The 22,917-nt window shown below is 35.8% G+C and overlaps 1 protein-coding gene across 12 annotated transcripts in view; it reads left to right on the top strand.

Annotated features, from left to right (window-relative positions):
• The window catches only part of USP40 (ubiquitin specific peptidase 40), a 67,617-nt gene that overhangs the window by 12,405 nt on the left and 32,295 nt on the right, over window positions 1-22,917 (top strand). For all 12 annotated transcript variants that reach the window (XR_014017982.1, XR_014017983.1, XR_014017984.1 and 9 more), the window contains 9 exons: window positions 2,894-3,037; window positions 5,162-5,290; window positions 10,551-10,646; window positions 11,552-11,659; window positions 13,210-13,510; window positions 16,406-16,487; window positions 17,972-18,143; window positions 21,071-21,155; window positions 22,281-22,351. Coding sequence is in view for 7 of the 12 variants with exons in the window: in XM_081260965.1 (XP_081117091.1) it covers window positions 2,894-3,037; window positions 5,162-5,290; window positions 10,551-10,646; window positions 11,552-11,659; window positions 13,210-13,510; window positions 16,406-16,487; window positions 17,972-18,143; window positions 21,071-21,155; window positions 22,281-22,351 (1,188 nt within the window). In the remaining 5 variants the exon portion in view is untranslated. The remainder of the gene's footprint in view (window positions 1-2,893; window positions 3,038-5,161; window positions 5,291-10,550; window positions 10,647-11,551; window positions 11,660-13,209; window positions 13,511-16,405; window positions 16,488-17,971; window positions 18,144-21,070; window positions 21,156-22,280; window positions 22,352-22,917) is intronic.

Here is a 22,917-nt window from a genome sequence, read left to right as displayed (position 1 = left end):
CACATTCCATATGCACTTTCCCACTTGTGGGTCTTGACCTTGTTAGTCATGGTCTTCAGAACAGTACTTCTGGATTTCTTTCAGGATAGCAAAGCAAAATAGAAGATGGAGAGACAAGATGAAAGCAACTGATTTCTTTTATAGTGTGAGCTAAGAGAGAAAAGTAAAATAAGTCAGTTAGCGTAGACTTCTGATATTTCTCAAATTTGTCATGTTCCTACTTAGAGTCATTTGTAGATATAATTCATAGTTATCCTAGCTTCCAGGAAGGAAGAGCCGCTTTGACAAGTGAAATGAGAGTCAACTCCCATTTAGCTTAATGGAACACCTCCCCAGTGTTATTTTCATACATCATAAATTTTGCCCATTCCAGCTCCTTTATGATGTGGCTGTGATTTATTATATCAGCACTTTGGCATTGCTGAAAATCGACCATATGTTGACATTTTGTCCCAGTTTTGATATAAGTTCTCTGTGCTTCACTAGCTGAGTCCTTCGAGTCCAGGGTGTCTTTCACAGGACAGATTTTAGAAAAACATTTTTTGTTTTTTTTAACATTTGAGTTGGTTTTTTATTTCTCCATTTTATCTTGTAGCAACCATATGTATTTCCTTTTCACCATTCTTTCACAATTGTATGTGATTTCTCAATATGGAACTTTTGTTTTTTTCAGTAGTGAGGATTGAACTGAGGGACATACCTGAGCTATACCCCCAACCCCCAACCCCTTCTTATTTTGAGATAGGGCCTTACTAAGTTGCCCAGGCTGACCTTGAACTTCTGATCCTCCAGTCTCAGTCTCCCAAATAACTGGGATTACAGGTGTGCAACACCATGCCCAGTAGAATTGTTTTTTTTTTAAACATATTTTTATGCAATTTCCACCAAAAACATTATCAATGCTAATAAATTTCTAGGTATTAGTAATTCACTGATATTAATATAAAAGGTGCTTATTACAGATTATTTCTAAATGTCTGATATGTCTGTGTGTGTATAAATTCTTAATGCCATTTGCCATTCCTCTGGCTTGAATGTGCCATCTCTGCACTTCTCTGGCTCTCCTCTCAGCTCCTTGTTCCTATGAGCAATGAAGCATCAACCCTGCTGCTGTAATTTTTTACCTAGGTAGTTAACTGTCCCACTGTTACTAGATGATGTGATAGACTCTTCATAAACATTGTAAACTTATAGCTCAGTGCGGTCAATAGTTATTGAGCATTATTGTAAACAGCTACCACAAAAAATATACCTGTGTAGTGGATCCATGATGCCAAAGACACATAGCGCTATTCCTATGGCTGACAGTTAACTGAACTTTTCCAACAAATAAAATGAACATTAATTTAAAATGATAATACACAATACTGATTTTGTATCCTGGAGATGATAGAAGTAAATGTAATAAAAAAGTAAACCCTGTGGCTATAGCTTTCACAACAGTCTTTGAAACCAGGAAGAAGTTTACACTGTTTAATATATGTTTTCATATATTCTACTCATTATTAAACCTAGAGAGAGAATTACCATTTGTTTACTCATTTTGTACTTCACCTGTGGTGTTAGAACTACTATCTGATAAGTATGAATCTCAGCGTTTGGAAAAGTCTTAGATACTTACACATTTTTTTGTTGAACTTAATTTGCATTTTAATAAAACAGGAACCCTTTGCTAACCCTAACCTTCTGCTAAACAAATACAGTTTTTTAATATACCTAATATTGTTGGTTTAATTCTTTTTCGGTGGAATTTCTCTATTGTGGTGTATTTTTCTAGTTGCCATGTATTTGTTGCATTCTGAATTTAGGTTTTGTGTGCTCTTTGAGTAAATAGAGATTTTCCTGTCCTTAGCAATCTTTTCTAATCATATAATAGCAGAGTTTCTGTGTTATTTTGGATGCATCCATAGAGCTTGTCTGAAAATCTGCCAAGTTATTTTATGGCTGGGACTTTTTTATTTAGCTTTTTTTACCCACTAGATTTGTGAAATTATTATTTTAAATATATGCTTAACAGTGTTGGGTTCATATGATTATGGCCATTACTAAGAGGTCTGGGGACAAGTGATGACTTTTTTTTTTTTTTTTTTTTTTTTTTTGGTACTAGGGGTTGAACCCAAGGGCTCTGAGCCACATCCCCAGCCCTTTTAAATTTTTATTTCAAGACCTGTTCTCATTAAGTTGCTTAGGACCTCCTAAAGTGGCTGAGGCCGGCCTCAAACTTGAAATCCTCTTTCCTCAGCTTCCTGAGTCACTGGAATTACAGGCATCCACCACTGCACCCAGCTAAGTGATGACTCTTAAATAAAAATCATCTTAATGTACTACTTAGTTTTAAACTAAGGAATTAAAACAACAAAAATACCTTAATCTGCTTTTGAATTTTAAAGTAGCAACTATAAAACCCTGATCAATAGGTCTTAACCATTGGGATTACAGTCCTTTTAAAAATCTAATTAAACTGTGGATCTTCTCCCTAGAGAAAACGTATACACTTAAACTTTTTCTAATTCATATGTTCAGAGCTCAGGTAAAATATGATTATGAAGGAGCAAGGGAAAAGGCCAGGAATTAGGCAGAAAATAGGAGCAGATGGAGAGAGATAATAAGCAGTTATAACACGTTCATCAAGTAGGATTTTAGAATGGCAGCTCTGAAAACAAAAGTAGCTTGTGAAACTTTTGTGAGCATAAATGAGTGATATCAATCACCCTTAGTCCCATAAAATAAATGACATTCCTCAAGATATATTATTGAACCCATTGTTAATGACTGTATGTGAGTTAAGGACCTGTTTCTCCTAAAGCTTACAGGTGTTTTTTTCATACTTTAAGTAACATTATCCTTTCACATAACTGCTTTTTTAAAACTTTGTGAATTTTTCTTTTAACAGTCGGCCAAATTGCGCAAGTTGCCTCCTTTTCTTACTGTCTCATTACTAAGATTTAATTTTGATTTTGTGAAGTGTGAACGCTACAAGGAAACTAGCAGTTACACGTTTCCTCTCCGGATCAATCTCAAGCCTTTTTGTGAGCAGGTTTGAATTATTTTATTTTTAAATTCTTTCTTTTCCCCTTCTATACTTGAATCTTTTATTGACCTGATGGAAGTTTATTGCAGAATTCCTGAACCTTAGCCCTGTTAACATTTTGAATTTAGTCATTCTTAGATGTGGAGGACTGTGCTGTACATTGTGGGATGTCCACCAGCATTCCTGGCCTCTTTGGACTGGGATGTGGCTCAGTGGTAGAGCAGTTGCTTAGCAGGCCCAAGGTCCTAGCTTTGATCCCCAGCACCAAAAAAAAAAAAAAAAAAAAAAAAAAATCACCTGGCCTACTTAATAGATGACAGTAGCATCCCCACTCCTCTCCCACTTTGGCAATGAGAATGTCTTCAAATGTGGTCAAAAGTCCATATATCCTGGAGATGGGGTTGTGAAATTGCCCTGGGCTGAGAACTTCTGATTTGTTTACAGTCCTTTTGAATCTAAAGTGTACAAGTTCTCTGTTCTCTATTAAACTCTTCTTGAAAAATCTTTGAGATGAAAATTTTAAAACAAAATTTAAAATGATCCTGCTTTTAGAAAAATTACCATTAATTGGTACTTTGCTATTTGGATTTAGTTTATTTTAGATGTGATAATGAATTACGTGTCTAGAAAGTGAACAGACAAATGGAATTTTTCTAGTCCAGAATTTGTAATCCTTAAGACACAGGAAAGAAAACGTGTTGAAAGCAAGTTAATTATAAAAACAAACTACTTTATGAGCCACTTATAGTTTTTATATCATTATTATATATGCTAAAATCAGAATGATGAGACTGGTATATTTCTTATTATAAATCATTCTTATTTTATTAGGAACAGAATATTTATTAGCTAGGTATTCAATATCTGTGAAAAAAAAGTAATCCTTTTGTTAACATTCTTTAATTCAAACTCTTCACAGGTGGGCCTAATTGCTCAGCTTTTTGGGTTTTTTTTAATGTTTGAATTTTCAGAGATTCTAGTATTCTGTGGACACTTAGCCTATTACTGGCATACTCAAAATCAATGATTTTCCCAGGGTTAGTTAATATATTCACTACTCTTTTTATAAAAAGTATTTCATCATGTGATTTAACATACTTCAATATAACAGATCTGAAATAAGTAACTGACCACTTATCTAGGACATCCACATCAATTTTGCTTTTGAATTTCTATTAGTGTAGAAACACCTTGCATCTTTGTGTATCTCTCTCCTGTCTTTTGCCTAAATCAGACATTTTCAATTACTGTCCACTCAAAAACTATAATATTTTAATCAAATACATTCCTCTGGTAACTAGCATCCCTCAGCAGACACCCATGTATGCATTTACATCACAAGTTACACTGGTCTAGTTTAGATGGCACAATCAGAAGGGAGCTTATGTCAAGTGCTTCAGACCCCTGGAAAGTGAAAACTAAGGCTTTCTTGTTCTTCTGCATCAGAAATTTAAAGTGTCTCTTAATCTACTGTAGTTGTTTCCATTTGTTTTGTTTTTAATTGCCAGTGTAGAAGTTTATCTCTTGGGTTACATGTAAATATAAAGTGCATTAATTAATTAATTATAGAAAAGTTTGATCATAGAATTAATAAAGCAGGAAAGAACTTCTTCATTCTACATATTGCCTGTAAACAAGAACAACTATTGTTCACAATTGCTAAATTCCTATTCTGTTCAGATGACTGAAATGTCTGGAGGGTTAATAGTTGATCTGACTCTGACTCTGTGGGCCAGCCTGGTTGGAACATAGGACAGTTTCGTCAAGTATAGAACATGTGTGTTTCACATCATGATAGATATGTACAAAGATGGTTTTCTCTTGCTAAAAACCTCTAGCTTACATGATCTCAGCCCAAACTAACAGCTTTTTCAGATACATGTGTTCACGTTTAAGTGAGAGGCAAAAATAGATGAATGTAGTGTGTTTAGTAGTTGAGCAATGAATTTAAAATTTTTTAATTTTTAATTTAAAGCCAGTCTTTTAAATTTATCTTACCTTTAAATGACAGTGATATTCACTGTAATTTCTAATTAATTTCAATACTTGGAATTCTTTTTCCATTCTACTTACATATATTTTAGCACCTTATGTTAAACTATCCATGTTTATTTTCCTTTTTTCCTTTAGAGTGAATTAGATGATTTAGAATATATATATGACCTCTTCTCAGTCATTATACACAAAGGTGGCTGCTACGGAGGACATTATCATGTATATATTAAAGATGTTGATCATCTGGGAAACTGGCAATTTAAAGTAAGTGTACAAAATCATTTAGAAATATCTTTCGATGTCTTGGTTTTTCAGTTCCTTTTACAATATTTTGTTGATGATCTTTTGCCATTTATTGTATACTCACCCTGTAGAAAACTTTGATAGGCATTAAGTTAATTCAGATATGTTTTAAATTTTTATTTCTAAATAATTTTACATGTACAGAAAATACCACAGTAGTACAAATACTTCCTGTGCACTCTTTACCTAGATTCTCTAGTTGTTAACATATTGCCACATGTTTTAGTTAGCTATTTCATCACTGTGACTGAAAGACCTGACAAGAACAGTTAGAGGAGGAAAAGTTTATTTGCGGGCTCACAGTTTCAGAGGTCTCAGTCCATAGATGGCCAACTCCATTGTTCTGGGCCTGAGGCAATGTAGAACATCATGGCAGAAGGGCATGGAGGGAGAAAGCAGCTTAGAATATGGTACCAGGAAGCAGAGAGAGAGAGAGAGAGAGAGAGAGAGAGAGAGAGAGACTCTTCTCAACAGGCACAAAACATAAGCCCCAAAGCACACCTCTGGTGACCCAATTTCTCCAGCTCTACCCTATCTGCCCACAGTTACCATCCAGTTGATCCATATCAGTGTATTAATGCACAATGATTAAGTCAAGGCTCTCATAACCCAATCATTTGTCTCTAACCTTTCTTTCATTGTCTCACAATGGGAAATACCTCATATCTAAACCATAACCCCACATTCGTGCATGTGCACACACAGAAATGTATACATTATTAACATCATTGTTAGTGTTGAACCAAGTAAATGGAAGACATTAGACTCCTTTACCTCTAAATACTAGCTGTTTATCCACCAAAAACAAAGATATTCTCTTACATAAGCATAGATAAAAAACCAAGAACTTTTAATACTGGTACATTACTATTGCTATTGTCTAGTGTATAATTGTATTCAGGTTCTACCAGTTGTCTAATCTATATCTTATGAAAATGTTTTTCCCACTCTAGTGTCAAATCCAAGATCATGTGTTAGATTTAGTTATCTTTTTTTTTTTTTTAGGTCTCTTTTACTCTAAAACCATCTCTCAGCTTTACAGTTCCTCTGTTATGACAAACTATGGAATTTTTCCAGCAAATAAAATGAGCATTGATTTAGATAACAAACAGTATGGATTTTGCATCCCGCAGATTGTAAGTGAAAATGTACAAGGCTTTCACAGTAGGATTTAAAGCCAGGACAAATTTTATCCTATTTAATGTAATATGGCTGCAATGTCATGTCTTCTGTGGTTGCTCTTTAAAACAGCACTCATTGACTATCACTTAATGACATTTGAAACACTGGTCCTTCCTCAGGACCATAAAACAAAACGAAAAATGTAAGTCCTTCTAGATGGTTTTCTGTGAACGGTATAAGAATTTTTCCCCAAAACATTACCCATTACCACCTATTGAATAATTGCTTTTCTCCACCAACTTACTGTGTCAGTTCCATTAGATCTATTGTTCATTAATGCAGGAGTCTTATTTTTTAGATCTCTATTCTGTTCTATTCATCCTCCTCCTGGGCAAATACACACTTAATTGCCATAGGTTAATTTTAAATCATGCCATCTGGTGGGACAAGTCTCCCTACATGCTGCTCTTCAGGATTGTCTTACCTATCTTGTTTATGCTTCTGTGTGTCTTCCTAGAATCACCTTCCCATATTTTCACATATGCACATGCCCCTGCATGCGTGCATACACAGGGGTTTTGAGTCTTCATATATGAACAAGATACATCTCTTTAAAGCTCCTTTGGTGTCTTTTTAAGTTTCATAATTTTCTCAGTGAATTGTAGAGGGTCTGGGAAAGTGCTCACTAGAGTCTACTGTGACATTAGAATACATTTCACATCAACCCTATGCTCTTCACCAGTTTCTAAAATGAAGCTAAGTCAATCACATTCTTCCATTTCTTTGACCTTACTGCAGTATCCAGTTCTGGATTCAGAAAGCTGTGCAGACATTGCTGTCAAATGCTATGCCACGTTTGCCAAGACACCACCATTTTGGGCACCTTCCCGATCAGATAAAATGAAGCACCTCTTATCCTTGGTGATTATTAGAGGAAATTTTTCCCTTCATTCAGTACTAAGGTCAAGGCAGTCCAGTTTATTTCCCTTTATTGTGGAATAATTTTTTTTCCATATTATGCTTCTAGTGAAGTACGTGTAGCCCTTTAGGATTTCCAACTTTTTGCTGCAGTCTATCATTGTGGTATGTAAAAACTATATACAGTCATCCCTCAGTGTCTTTGGGGAATTGGTTCCAGAACTCCCCATACCAAAAATCCATGGATGCTTAAGTCCCTTGTTTTTCAGTTTTCTATTCCATTCTATTCTTTCTCCTGGAAAAAAAATGGCAATAATATTTGCATATTACCTACACACACATATGCCTATATATATGTATACTTAATCTCCAGGCTATTTATAATATATAATGTAAAATACCTAGCAAATAGTCACTATCCTGTATTGTTTTGGGACTAATAAAAAGAAAAAAGTCTCTACATGTTCAGTACAAACATTCTTTTTTTCTAATATTTTGATGCACAGTTGGCTGAGTTCACAGGTATAGATCCCATAGATACTGAGCATCTGCTGTATTTGTTGTCTCCAATTCCAGTTCCTGGTATATAGGTCTTTAGAATTTCTTGATGGAAGTTATTTTATTCATGATAAGCCCCTTTCCACCTTACGGTGTTCATGCTAAAGAGTCCACTCTTACATGCCTTAAGATGGGGCCTGGTTGCCATATGAGATGCAGAATCCATACTGTGTTTTATCTAAATCAATGCTCATTTTACTTGCTGGGAAAATTCCATAATTTATCATAACAGAGGAACTATAAAACTAAGAGATGGTTTTAGGCTAAAAGAGACCTAACACATGATCTTGGATTTGACACTAGAGTGGGGAAAACATTTTCATAAAAGACATAGATAGGACAATGGTAGAATTTTAATATAATCATACATTAGACAATAGTAGTATGCCAGTGTTCAAAGTTCTTTTTTTGATCTATGCCTTAAGATGGGGCCAGATTGCCCACTGATGAGAGGGGTGGAATTTACATCCCATCTCCTGACCTTGGGGAGTGGGAAAAGACAAGAGGATTGAGTTCACCAATGGCCAGTGATTTAATCAGCGCTGCCTCCACAGTGAGCTTCAGTGCTTGAGTAGGGCTGGGGTTTTGGCTCAGTGATAGAGTGCTCGCCTAGCACATGTGAGGCCCGGGGTTTAATCCTTAGCACCACATAAGAATAAATAAAGATATTGTGTCCAACTACAACTAAAAAATAAATAAATAACCATTGAGTAATGAGTTTTGGGGAGTTTCCATGTTGGTGACACATCTGTGTACCGGGAATGTGGCTCCCTGGACTCTGTGGGGACAGGCTTCTCTACTCGCCACCTTTCTGGACCTCACCCTACAACCGCTTCATCTAGATGCTCATTGGATTCCTTTATAATAAACTGTAGCATAGGTTCCTGATATCTGTGAATTGCTCCACTAAATTATGAACCTGGAATAAGGGTTGTGTTTACCCTAGAATTTGCAACTGATCAGGTGGAAGTGTGAATAACCTGAAAACCCCATTTATGGTTAGGGTACCAAGTGGGAGTCAGTCTTATAGGACTAAGGCTCAACCTGTATAATCTGTTTGGGTACAGATAGTTTGTGCCAGAATTGAACAGAATTGTGGAACATTTGGTGTCAGAGGATTTAGAGAATTGGTACTTTTTTTTAAAAAAAACTCAACTCTGTGCTTTGGGTAAGCCTTAGGTTTCCTCTCCCAAACCCTGTACTATTTGAGCATCAGAGTGGAAGCTCAGTATCAACAAGGTTGGTGTCTTAGTCCATTCAGGCTGCTACAACAATACTTTTTATAAACAATAAAAATGTATTACTCACAGCTCTGGAACCTTCCTTAGAAAGTCCAACATAAAGGTGCCAGCAAATATTTTATATCTGCAGGATTTACCTACCACTTTATAGATGGTACCTTCCTTTTTTGTTTTGTTTTGTTGGTATTGAGGATTAAACCCAGGAGTGCTTAACCACTCAATCACATCCCCTACCCTTTTTATTTTTTTAATTTAATTTTGAGACAGGGTCTCACTAAATTGCTTAGAGCCTCTCTAAGTTGCTGAGGCTGGCTTTGAATTTAAAGTCCTCCTGGCTCAGCCTCTAAGTTGCTGGGATTCCAGGAATGAGCCACCACCACTGTGCCCAGCTACAGATGGTGCCTTCTTGCTATGTCCTCAAACAGCAGAAGTGGCATACAAGCTCCCTTGAATCTCTTTTATAAAGGCACTAATCCCATCATGAGGGCCCACCCTTATGACTTAATTGTTTCCTGAAGATGCCATCTCTTGATACTATTGCATTAGGGTTAGGTTTCAACATACACGTTTAGGAAACAAAAACATTCAGAGTGCAGCAGTTGGGATGCTAGAAGCCTTTACTCTGTATTTCCTACCTGGATTTCCATTTCACTTCTCAACCTCAGAGGGTATTCCTAATGTGTAAGTTTAAAAATATGATTTGTTATGTTTTGCTTTTACTTTAGCATTTTTAGTAATTTTGCAGCTAGATGGTTAGATCTTCTGTTATTTCTTGATTTTTTTTCCTTGTGTTAATTTTTAAAGTCTCCTTGTATTTATAGTTTTAAGCCAATTTAAAATACTTTTGCAAGCTCTTACATATGAAAAAAGAGTCAATAAAAATTGCTCACCAGGGGAATTTTGACACATTCCCCAATGCCATTATCAAATGGGGTTTAAACTTTTTGAATATCAATCAGGAAATGAAAAGAAGTGTTTAAATTGAGCCCACACAAATGGATTGGAGTTTTTAGGCCAATATGAGTGAGTGAGAACATGGTAGATGAAACCAGAAAATATTTGGAACTGAGTGATGATGATGATAGTTCAACATACCAAATTATCACATGACTCAGCCAAAGCAGTGTTTGGCTAGAAGACATTGGTGCCAGTGTATACCAGATTCTAACCTTTACCCAGTTTGTAAGATAAAGCCAGAGCTATCAAGTAATTTACTCAGAATTGCTCAACAAAACCTGTATTTCGAAACCAGGTTGGCCTGACCCAATGCATATTGCAGATTATTGTTTTCTACCATCATTTCTCCAGTGGCATAGACACTCCTGTTTTATTAATTCCTCTAAGAGATTTGTGATAGAAAATCTTATTGCTTTCCTTCCTAGCAGGAAGAAAGTAAGCCAGATGTGAATTTGAAAACTCTTCAAAATGAAGAGGAGATTGATGATCCATTGGTGATACTACAAGCAGTAATATTACAGGTAGGTTGTGTCTGTGTATTTGTGCTTATATAGCTATCATAAGTGGGTGAGCTTATTTATATGACATCAGTCACATTATTTAGGGACAACTCTAAAAAGGAAAATGGACTCACTTTAACTTAACCACCCCATTAAATGCCTTTAACCACCCCTTTAAATGCCCTAACTTCAAATGCAATCACATCATTAAGTATTGCAGGCTAAGGATTTAACCTATGAATTTGGGGGAGACACAGTTCAACCTATAATAGTCACATCTTGTCCCCTTCCAGAACTTGTATACTTTGAAATATTCAGATAAGATGTTAATAATATTTTTTACTTAAATATTTCTTCTAAAAATCATATATAATATCAGGAATTTATCAAACATCAGGATACCCTTTGGATATAGTTAAAATGTGGCACATAGTAGGAATACCATCTATAAAGTGGTGAGTCCTGCAGATACAAAATTTGCTGGAACCTTCAAATACAGATAGACTTTAAAAAAATAAGATTTTCTGAACCTAGGTTTAAGCTGCTTTTCCGAAAAAAAAATTATAATGAATAATTACGATTTATTTTATTTCATTACATTTTTTTTCTTTGCAGTACAGGAGCTCAAATCCAGGGATATTTTACCACTGAGCTATATCTCCAGGCCTTTTATTTTTTGTTGTTGAGACAGTGTCACTAAGTTGCCCAGGCTGGCCTCCAACTTAATATTCTCATGCCTCAGCCTCCTCAGTAGCCAGTATTATAGGTATATGCTATCATATTATGGCAATAATAATGATTAATCCACTTACGTATTTTTGTTCTAGGCACGTGTAATTACATAAAATCCTGTTGATCCCTCAGAATTTGTGTTGCAATTATTTCTCATCAGACTTGTTTAAATGACTTTGTGTTTATTTCATAAGGAGGAGAATAATCTAATATCTGTTGATCAACTGGGCCAGAAACTGTTGAAAAAAATGGGAATATCTTGGAACAAGAAGTACAGAAAACATCATGGGCCACTGAGAAAGGTAATACATGGCGTCAACATAGGAAATCCTAGTCCCAGGATATTTTGTTATGTTCCTAACAATTTTAATTTCTAAGATATTTTAAGTAGATAAAAATAAAATCAGCATTTTTGTTCAAAAATAGCTATAATTCAGCTATTATTTATAAAGTATTAGTTATTAAGTTATTTATCAACAAGCAAAAAAAGAAAAAAAACAAGGAAGTCGCCATTATCACAGTAGCAAAAACAAATTATCCCAAAGCTCTAACTTCTAGAAACTTATCTCATTTCCTAGGCTAAAGACTCATTGCAGAAACTGATATTACCAGAAACAAAAGATAAAAACTTGACTGAAAATAACCAAACAAAGCAACAGAACATTTAATGAACATTTAGGAACTGTTTTGTGTAAAAGCAAAGCACTTACCCACTGCAATAATTGTTTAAGAGCATCTTTAATTAGACCACCAAAAATCGATTTTCTGTTACCTGTATTATTTTGGAAAATTGTGTTGTTTAGGGAATTTGCCTTTTTATGTATGGTGTCAAATTCATTGACATAAAGTTATTCAAAATTGGCATCCCAGGATTATGCTTTTGCCATCTGTAGAACCTGAAGTTATTTCAAAACCCTTTTTCATTTCTCATATTAATTAGTGTTTTCTTTTCTTGCTAGGGTTTGTCAAGTTTATTTTTAAAAAATCAACAGCCAGGGCTGGGGTTGTAGCTCAGTGGTGAAGCACTTGCCTAGTGTGTGGGGGGCACTGGCTTCAATCCTCAGCACCACATAAAAATAAATAAATAAAATAAAGGTATAATGTCTGTCTACAACTAAGAAGAATATTTTTAAAAAATCAACAGCCTTTGATACAATAGGATATGATTGTATTGATTTTCTCTACTGCTTGTCTGTTTCTATTTCATTGATTTTAGTCCTTAATGAAGTATTTTTTTTTTAACTTCTGTTTCATTTTATTTCTTTGTGGTACAGGAGATCAAAGCCAGGGGTACTTAACCACTGAGCCACATCCCCAGCCCTTTTTAAAATTTTCTTTGAGACAGGGTCTCACTGAGTTACTTAGAGTCTCACTAAATTGCTAAGGCTAGTCTCAAACTTGTGATCCTACTTCTTTATCCCAACAGATCTGTCTGGATCAGTAGTTTCAGATTATCTCTGATAGTGGTGCACTGTGCAATTGCCATTGTTTTGTGCTTTGTTTAGGTAGCTTTTAAATATTTCAAAAGTTTTTGTTCTACCTAATCCATTTCATTTAAGTACTTTTTTAAAAACAGCATTAATTAGAATGCTTTTTAGATTGTAGCATGGCAGCTTTCTCCCTTGATATAACTATTAAACAGTTTCACAGAATTCTCTTCATTTTTGCTAAATGGCTTCTTATACCTAAATGGATGTTTTCCCCTTCGTGGACTGGGCCAAAAATAAAGATGAAGTTAAAAAAAAAAAATTTTAAACCACAGAAAGGAAGAAAACATTTTTTAAGGTCTAATTTAAAATTTTTTTAATTAATCCAGCTTTTTTTTTTTTTTTTTTTGTCTGATTCTGCATAGTTCTTACAGCTGCATTCTCAGATGTTCCTTCTAAGTTCAGATGGAAGCACAGTTAGTTTACTGAAGAAAGATCCTGTCCAGTCTAAGTCTGACTTCCAAAGTACTGATCAACAGAGTTTCCACTCGCTGGCTTTAGAAGCCCCAGGATTAAGTGATAGCACTGCCTGTTCCCACTGGTTTGATATAAATGACTCTAAAGTTCAACCAATCCAGGAGAAAGATATCGAACAGCAATTTCAGGGCAAAGAAAGCGCCTACATGTTGTTTTATCGGAAATCCCAGTTGCAGAGACCCCCTGAAGGTATGGAAAGAAAAGTTTTCCTGTTTAATAATTTTAGAAGGTAAACGTGGAATACTGTTGAGTTTTTGCTCTTTTAATAGAAGGCTTACTCTGGAAACAAAAAGTAATATATTATGCCAAATAAAATCTAAAAATGTATCTTTTTTTATAAAGATTATATATTTCTATTTAAATTTATCCTCATAATAATATGAGGTCACAGTTATAAGATGTTTGAAATTGGATTTCCTTGGGTCACATGATCTTTTCCCATGTTGGCAGTCTGAGTGTGATCACACTAGGTTCAGACGCAACTGCCACTCGGCAGCCTTTGTGTTAGCCTTGGTCTTATTTTCTCATCTCCCCTTAATTTTCCCATTTATTTTTGCTTTTGCCTCAAAGTAATGTCCTCTGATCAGTGGAAATTTCTTTGAAGCTCTCATTATTGAGCCAAGAGAGCTTAAACCATGGAGGTTAATAACCATTTGCGACATTTAACAGTAAAGGGTATTTTTTTAATTGAAGCTGTTAACATGAATAAATCAGGAAGACTTTTTGATCATTTCCTAAACATAAAAAAAAAAAACGCTAAGTAGGGAATCTTTTTTAGATTGAAACATAGCTATGATTAGAGATGAAGAGAATGTTCTCAATGAGAATAGTGATCATTTTTTATAAAAAATAAGAGTAAAGCAGTTACAAATTTGCATTAGAATCAAAGGAAATTATCTTTCTAGATCTGAAACAATTATATGACTGCTGTTAACCAAAACTGCTTTGTATTTTTCTGAGAGAAAAAAGGCATGGTAATGGTTCTGATAGAAATACTGTGGATCAGAATTCATGATTATAGAAACAGAAAGGGAATGTCTTTGGATGGAGTATTAGTCTCTTACCAGATTGACAGTGAGTGTGAGCATACTTGGACTTTGTACCAAACAACAGCTTCTGGGTAGCTGAGAAATTGAATAAAGGTCCAGTCAAAGTCTTGATGGACTTTGGGGAATAAAGGGACAGAACTTCACAAAACAATTCTAAAATTTACTTAGAGATAATAAAAATTGAAGAAGGGACTACTGGGGCTGTTTATAGTATAAGAAAAAACATGTCTATAAAAAACTGTTTAGCAATGAAGACAGATCAATGCTAACGCTAAAATCACTGAAACCTCAGTGAGCCCAGGAATCAATCTCGGCATGTCAGAGGCTTTAATCCAAGGGAAGAAACTCCTTGGATAAATGGGAAAGTGAATTACTTAATAAATACAACTGGGAAGTTGTTTTGTTGCTAGGGAATTAACTAAGACATTTTCCTCTATTCTACCAATCACTCAAATGATATGATAGCTCCTTTATATAAAAATGGAATCTTAAAATATGAAAACTTGGGCTGAGGATATGGCTCAAGGGGCAGCGCGCTTGCCGGGCATTCGCAGGGCGCTGGGTTTGATCCTCAGCACCACAAAAAAAAATAAAATAAAATAAAGATGTTGTGTCCACCGAAAACTAAAAAATAAATATTAAAAAAATTCTCTCTCTCTCTCTTTAAAAAAAAAATATGTAAATTTATTTGATTTTAAGATAGAAAGAACCTTTCTAAACTAAAAGACTAAGAAAAAGTGACAGAAACTTCAAATGACCAAGATAATAGAGGGGGCTGGGGATGTGGCTCAAGCGGTAGCGCGCTCACCTGGCGTGCGACCCGGGTTCGATCCTCAGCACCACATACCAACAAAGATGTTGTGTCCGTCGAGAACTAAAAAATAAATATTAAAAAAAAAAGATAATAGAAAAAAGTAAAATACATGACAGATTTATTTTCCCTATCTGTAAAGTGCTCTTCCATGTATTCTATGATGCTCCATTGTAAATTGGGAAAAGTTTATTACAAAGCAATGTACAAAAGAAGAAATTCTTATTCTTCAAAATTATTTCTAACCCAGCCCATAATCAGAAAAACTTAAAATAGGAAGGAGATGCTTCTAGTTTCCTACCATGTCACACATTTTTGTGAATCTGGTTCCCAGCAGCCGACACTTCCTCTACAGCTGCTATGTATGAAAACGGATACAAACAATCAAATGTGTATATTTTTAAAAGCCTTAGGGCTGGGGTGTAGCTCAGTGACAGAGCACTTGCCTTGCATGTGTGCGGCACTGAGTTCCGTCCTCAGCACCACATTAAAAAAAAATAAAATAAAGGCATGCTGTCCATCTACAACTGTATTTAAAAAAAAAATTAAGAGCCTTAAAACTACCTCATCCTTTAAACCAGTAACTCTCACAAGTTTGACATGAAGTCAACAGAGCTGTGTATGAATATTATGTTCAAAGATGTTTGCTGCCTTATTGTTTTACAGCAGGGACTAGTTGAAAAACTACTGCAATGTCTAATAGATTAATTATGCTACTTACATAGAATAGGCTACTATGCAATTATTTATTTAAGGCTGTGGAAAAATACAATTTATGAAATCAGAAAGCAAGTTACAAATACATCAGCTATAATCCCAGTTATTTTTTAAAAAATACATGTGTTGTGCATGTTTGTGTGGTGTGCATACATGTGTGTTTTAGGAATGAGATTACATATAATACTTTAAAAAATAATTTCCAGAATTTTTACAAGAACCAATTATTACATGTGTAATTGGGATGAAAATAGTGGGTTTTTTTTTTTTTTTAATTAAAGAGGGGTGAAGGAGTAGAATCCTTCTAGTTTGGCTCAAAAGCCAGCTGCCTTTCATTTGTTCTCCTTCCTTTCTTAGGTTGGAAAGCCAAGGTCTGGGAAAGTCAGCATCTACACAGCTGGTTGGCAGCACTTTCTCTGCCCCCGCAGCTTCCTAAATTCTCACATTGCCTTTCCAACACCCAGATTTCACTTATTCAGCACAATTAATGATAGGTTTTGTTCACAGCTCTAGCTAACCCAAGATACAGGGTCCCCTGTCACCTGCTGAAAGAAATGGATGCAGCCAACATTGAACTGAAAGTGAAAAGGTAATTTAAGTTGCTTTTAGAGTTTGAGTAATTTTTCTGGAGAATGCAGATCTAATTTAGGCCTTATTCATTCAGTAAAAGAGTACTCAACTAGTTAAAAAAAAACCTGTTTGGCTGTTGAATTTTTATAGTGGAGGTATCATTTGCTTTGGACTGACCCTTATCTGTAAAACTGAACATAAAATGGCTATTGCCAAGTAGGGACCAAAGCCTAAGAAGACTTGGGAAATAGGCAGGCACACAGTTGGGCAAAGTGAATTACACCTTGCCCTGGCCAGGTTATCCCTTGGGTATAAAGAAAGTTTGTCCTTAAAACCACCCTCATTTTTAAGTAGCTGTGGAGAACTGAACATAAAGTGACAGGAGATCAGAGATGGGAAGATTTTCAAAAGGAAGGAAATGTAGATTCTGTGAACTGTTAGGTTTAGTATCAGTCTTGGACAAAAACCCATAATGGATTCTTGAAGCTATGGCTTATAAGAATTTGACATGTCAGCATTCTCTTAGGGCTTGAATCCTGAAGAACTGGGTCTTATTTGCTCACTGACAGGGCCGTAGGTATCAGGTAGGGAAATGGAAGTTTACACATCTCCTTGTGAATTCATGGGGCCAATTATGTAGTGGGAAGGTGTTCATCATTTTAATCATGGACTTGGATCTGGGATAAAAAAAAATAGCAGGAACATTGAATGATACACCAAAACCAAAGAAACTCTCAAAAGAAATGAAGAGGGCTGGGGTTGGGCTCAGCACTTGCCTGGCATGTGTGAGGCACCGGGTTCACTCCCCGGAACCATATAAAAAAATAAACAAAACAAAGGTATTGTATCCATCTACAACTTTAAAAATATTAAAAATAAATAAATAAAATCTATCCAAACCTTAAAAAAAAATGAAGACACTAAATAATATAAATGGAGTGCTAGTTGGGGTTTTTGGTTTGGTTTGGTTTGGTTTGGTTGGTTGGTTTTTGTGGTGCTGAGGATTGAACCCAGGGGTACTTTACCACTGAGCTATGTCCCCAGCTCTAATTAGTTACCCAGGCTAGCCTTAAATTTGTAATCCTCCTGCCTCAGCCTCCTACATGGCTCAAGATGTTTGTGCCAGCAACTGCACATATCTTATGCAAGAGCCCAAGGAGTCTAGTAAAGTTGGGATGAAGCAGAAGTCAGTTACATGAGCAAGTGTCTAGCATTTGTCTACAACTATAATATAATCTCAGGATTGGAAGGTTTCAGGTGTCAGCATTTGTTCAAAGAAATGTGATTAACAGTGCAGGGAAATAATTTTCCCTTGGAATTCCTGGGAATGTTGCTGATGATTGAAAATCTAAGATGTATCATTTTGGCAGGTAGAAGAAAAGGATGGTACTTAAGTAGAATGGAGAATTTACTTGTATTGTAAAGCAAATATTTTGGTTTGAGATAAAACACAGTGTCATTATAAAAGCATAGTGTTGATGTATTTTGTGTGCTTCTTTGAAGGGCAGAATGTGATTCTGCAAACAATGATTTTGAATTGCATCTTCACCTGGGCCCTCATTATCGGTTCTTCAATGGGGCTCTGCACCCAGTAACCTCTCAGGCAGAAAGTGTGTGGGATTTGACCTTTGACAAAAGAAAAACTTTAGGAGATCTCCGACAGTCAATATTTCAGGTAAATTAGCTTAATGGAGGTTTTTAAATCCATCTTGAGCTGGCTTCTACATTTCATCTTATTTAGGTTAACAGCTGTTTTTCAAAGCTGCTTAGGAAAATCCTACATCTTCAGTTCATAGAAAGGTGAACCAGCAGTTCTCCCCTATTCCTGTGCACTTCCCTTCAGCAGCTTTTCAAATAGAGCATTGGACTGGCACCTTTTATTTGGGGTTCCAAAAAGTATATAGTTTCTTTTTGGGAGAAATAAATGAAAGAGAATTATTTTTCAGAGGGAATGAGATGGTGAGCATATTGATTAAGACCAAGAACCACTAAACAAATAAGAGCAACTAATTTTGTGCCTTTGGGTATATAATAGCATTTATTAATAAGATTTTTTTTTCTTTTGTGTGGTGCTAGGAATGGAATCCAGAGCTTTGTGCATGCTAGGCAGACACTCTTAACAGTAAACTGCACCCTCTAGCCCTAAGACTAGTATCTACTAATGAAGAAAAATATCTATTAGTCTCTAGTTTAAAATATCATCATAATCATTGTCTTAATTGTTTATCCATCTATGTTTTAATGATGATGATAATGATGACAGCAACAGTGGTGCTGTATATTTTACTTACAGTGCTTTCACATGAATTTTACAATTTGGTTCTTTAACCTTCTGAGAGCAAGCTAATTTCATTTTGAGGATGAAAGAAGTTGTAATTTACAGAAACCTATATTGCCATTGCTCAACCTTGCAGGACAGTGGTGCGGTTCTGGTCTTCCCCTCTTCATCTCTTGTTCTTTTCCATGGTCATGATTCTTCACCCCACACTATTTCTTGACCAAGAAAAAGGGAAATAGAAAATGTAAGCTTTTTGGGTTTTGTCCCCAAAATAAATGAATTTACAAAACAGTGGTATCCCTCACAAATTATCAGCTTTCTTTTGATTTTTTTTTCTACTAAGAAAAGCAAACCAATTTTCTTTTTTAAATATTTGATTTTTGTGTATGTATGTGTGTGGTGCTGAGGATTGGATCCAGGGGGTACTTTACCTCAGCATTTTTTTTTTTTTTTTTTTTTTGAGATAGAGCTCACTAAGTTGCTTGGGGCCTGACTATGGATTTGAACTTTCAATCCTGCCTCGGCCTCCTGAGCTGCTGGGATTGTAGGCATGTGCCCAGTCCTTTTTTGTTCTAATTAGTTATGCATGACAGTGGAATACACTTTGATACTTCATACATAAATGGAGTATAACTTCTCATTCTACATGCTGTAGAATCAAACCAGACGTGTAGTGATACATACAATAAGATAATAATGTCCGATTCATTCTACTATCCTTCCTCCCCTTCATTCCCCTCTGCCTAATCCAAAGTAACCCTGTTCTTCCCTAGCCCCCGCCTTATTGTGAATTAGATCTGTATATCAGAGAAAACATTTGGCCTTTGGTTTTGGGGGATTGGCTTATTTCGCTTGGCATGATATTCTCCAACTCCATTCATTTACTGGCAAATGCCATAATTTCATTCTTCTTTAAGGCTGAGTAATATTCCATTGTGTATATATATAACCTTTTCTTTATTTATTTCTCTGTTGAAGGGCACCTAGGTTGGTTCCATAGTTTAGCTATTGTGAGTTGAGCTGTTATAAACATTGATGTGGCTGCATCACTACAATATGCTGATTTTTTTCCTTTGGGTATAAACTGAGGAGTTGGGTAGCTGAGGAATCTTCATACCACTTTCCATAGTGGTTGCACCAATTTACAGTTCCACCAGCAGTGTATGAGTGTGCCTTTTTCCCCATATCTTGCCAACTTCTATTGTTCCTTATATTCTTGATAATTGCAATTCTGTCTGGAGTGAGATGAAATCTTAGAGTAGTTTTGATTTGCATTTTTCTAATTGCTAGAGTTTTGAACATTTTTTAATATATTTGTTGATTGAAATATTTTTTCTTCTCTGAAGTATCTGTTCTGTTCCTTAGCCCATTTATTGATTGATTATTTGGGGTGTGTGTGTGTGTGTGTGTGTGTGTGTGTGTGTGTGTGTGTATGAAGTTTTTTGAGTTTTTTATATATCCTGGAGATTAATGCTCTGTCTGAGGTTCATTGGTAAAGATTTTCTCCCATTCTGTAGGCTCTCTCTTCACATTACTAATTGTTTCCTTTGCCGAGAAGCAGCTTTTTAGTTTGAATCCATCCCATTTATCAATTCTTGACTTTACTTCTTGCACTTTAGGAGTCTTTTTAAGGAAGCCAGATCCCAAGCCAGCATAGTTTTATTTTTATTTTGAGACAGGGTCTTACTAAGTTGCTGAGGCTGGCCCTGAACTTAGGATTTCCTGTCTCAGCCTCCCAATATCTGAGATCCCAGTTGTATACCACCAAGCTGGGCCTTCCTTTTTGTGCATCTAGAGAATAAGAATTAGCGGGCTGGGGATGTGGCTCAAGCGGTAGCGCGATCGCCTGGCATGTGTGCGGCCTGGGTTTGATCCTCAACACCACATACAAACAAAGATGTTGTGTCCGCCAAAAACTAAAAAATAAATATTAAAATTCTCTCTCTCTCTCTCTCTCTCTCTCTCTCTCTCTCTCTCAAAAAAAAAAAAAATTAGTGTGGGCTGGAATCAGTGCCAATGATATAAAAAAGTGTGGCTCTCAGGGCAGAAATTTGTAAGCTGGCCTGCTGAGCGGTTTGCTTTCTGATAAAAATAATTTTCATGTAAATACAGTCATTCAGATGTGGAAGAGATCAAGAATGGAAGAGGTTAGCCATCTTTAGATTTGACTAATATAATGAGAATATTGTCTTATTTCCAAATTTTTGGTGTTGGGTAGGGATGGGATGTTCCTCTTCTTGCTTTCTATGTAAGTCGGCACAGTGTTGTTCTTATTAAGTCTGAAAATGTATTCATATGTTACTTTTCATTTTTCTCTTCCTCAGCTACTAGAATTTTGGGAAGGAGACATGGTTCTTAGTGTAGCAAAGCATGTACCAGCAGGACTTCACATTTATCAGACACTCGATGGTAAGATAATTATGAAAACACAACTAATTTTGTTTAAGTTGTAGATGGACACAATACCTTTTTTTAATGTGGTGCTGAGCATTGAACCCAGTGTCTCTCACATGCCAGGCAAGCATGCTATCATTGAGCTTCAACCCCAGCCCCACAACAACTAATTTTATGTATTTATTTTTGTGGGATTCACCTGTGATTTCCTCTTTGCTAGTATTTCCCCCACCTACTACTTTTGTAACTACATAGCTACCATCACACTGTAAGCTTTCAAAAAGAAATAATCTAATTTATAATGTACCAAATTTATGTATGTGAAATATTCCTAACAAAAGTAAGGCACCTTCCTTCCTTCCTTCCTGCTTCCTTTCTTTTCTTTTTTTTTTTTTTTTTTATTGCTGATGGACCTTTATTTTATTCATTTATGTTGTGCTGAGATTGGAACCCAGTGCCTCACATGTGCTAGGCAAGTGCTCCACCACTGAGCTACAACCACAGCAAGTAAGGCAAATTTCTTAAAAATGTTTTTTAAATGTTTTAGTATTTTTACAATATTACCATGAACTTTTGCACAAAATGGTTTAAAATAATTTGAATCTTATTTATGTGGCTTGATTTTCCTCTACACAACTCTCAGCCTAAGATTTTATAGCAAAACAAAAGTGTTCCGAGAGTTTAAAAGTATTTATTTCCTTTAAATAACATAAACAATGTTAACAACAGTAGTAATAGTAACATTTATTCATTTTGGACTTCTCACTATACCAAATCTTGTGATAATAGTTTCATGTTCATTTTTCTTTGATTTTCACGAACTTCTTTTACCCCCATTTCATAAATGAAAACACTGAAGCTGAGAGGCTTGAGGCACACACTTATAGCTGGTTGGTGGTAGAGCCAGGGCTGCTGCTGCCTGCATCTAACTCCTGTTCAGTTCCTATTGCAGCGCTGTGCACTGCCGCACAGTCGGGCTTTGTCCTGGCTAGTCCTGCCACCATGCTTGCAAAGTGATGTAACAGCATTTTAAAGTAAAAATAAAAATGATATTATGATAAAATATTTACATGTCCCAGCTCTTTCCTCAGCTAGATCGTTTCTGATGATCATGATTAATGGTATCACTACCCTTTCTAGGAGATGAACTGTCGCTGTGTGAAGTTGACATTGCTGATGGGGAAGACATCTTTGTATGGAATGGAATGGAGGTAAAAAAAAAAAAAATCACTGAAAAAAATGATAATTTTGGATTTTTAAAAGTCATTGTAATGAAATTTTATCCACTACATGTGAAGGCAATTAGACATTAGAAAACTCCTGAAATATCCCTACATTTTAGTCCAGTCAGTGGTAATTGCATATCAAAGAGAGACTTATTGAGACTTTCCTTGTGTCAGGCTGTGTGTCACATGCTGGATGCGGAGGTCAGTCAGCTTCCTTCAGGCACTCACAGCGTGAACAGCACCATAAGTGCTGTAGTAGGGCGGGCATAGCACCTGCTGGTGTCAGAGGGCTTGGCCAGCTGTGTTGAGTTAGGGAGGGTGGAGCCTTGGAGGAGGAGAGTGAGCTTCCTGTCTCAGAAGACGCAACCTTGGGCCTTCTCCTCACACCCACTGATAACTCATTAACCTCCATCTCCAGTCCAGATTTCTCTCCTAAGAAAGAAAATAAGGATATGAGAAGCTCTTAAACAAAATTTTTAAGTTGTTCCTCTGATACTTAGAAAAAAAATTTGAAAATTGAAAATTTTATTTCACTTGGGAAGAGATGAGGT

The sequence above is a fragment of the Spermophilus citellus genome, assembly GCF_964194105.1.
Source record: "Spermophilus citellus genome assembly, chromosome: 11".
NCBI classification, from domain to species: domain Eukaryota; kingdom Metazoa; phylum Chordata; class Mammalia; order Rodentia; family Sciuridae; genus Spermophilus; species Spermophilus citellus.
This window is presented reverse-complemented; position numbering and strand designations above follow the sequence as displayed.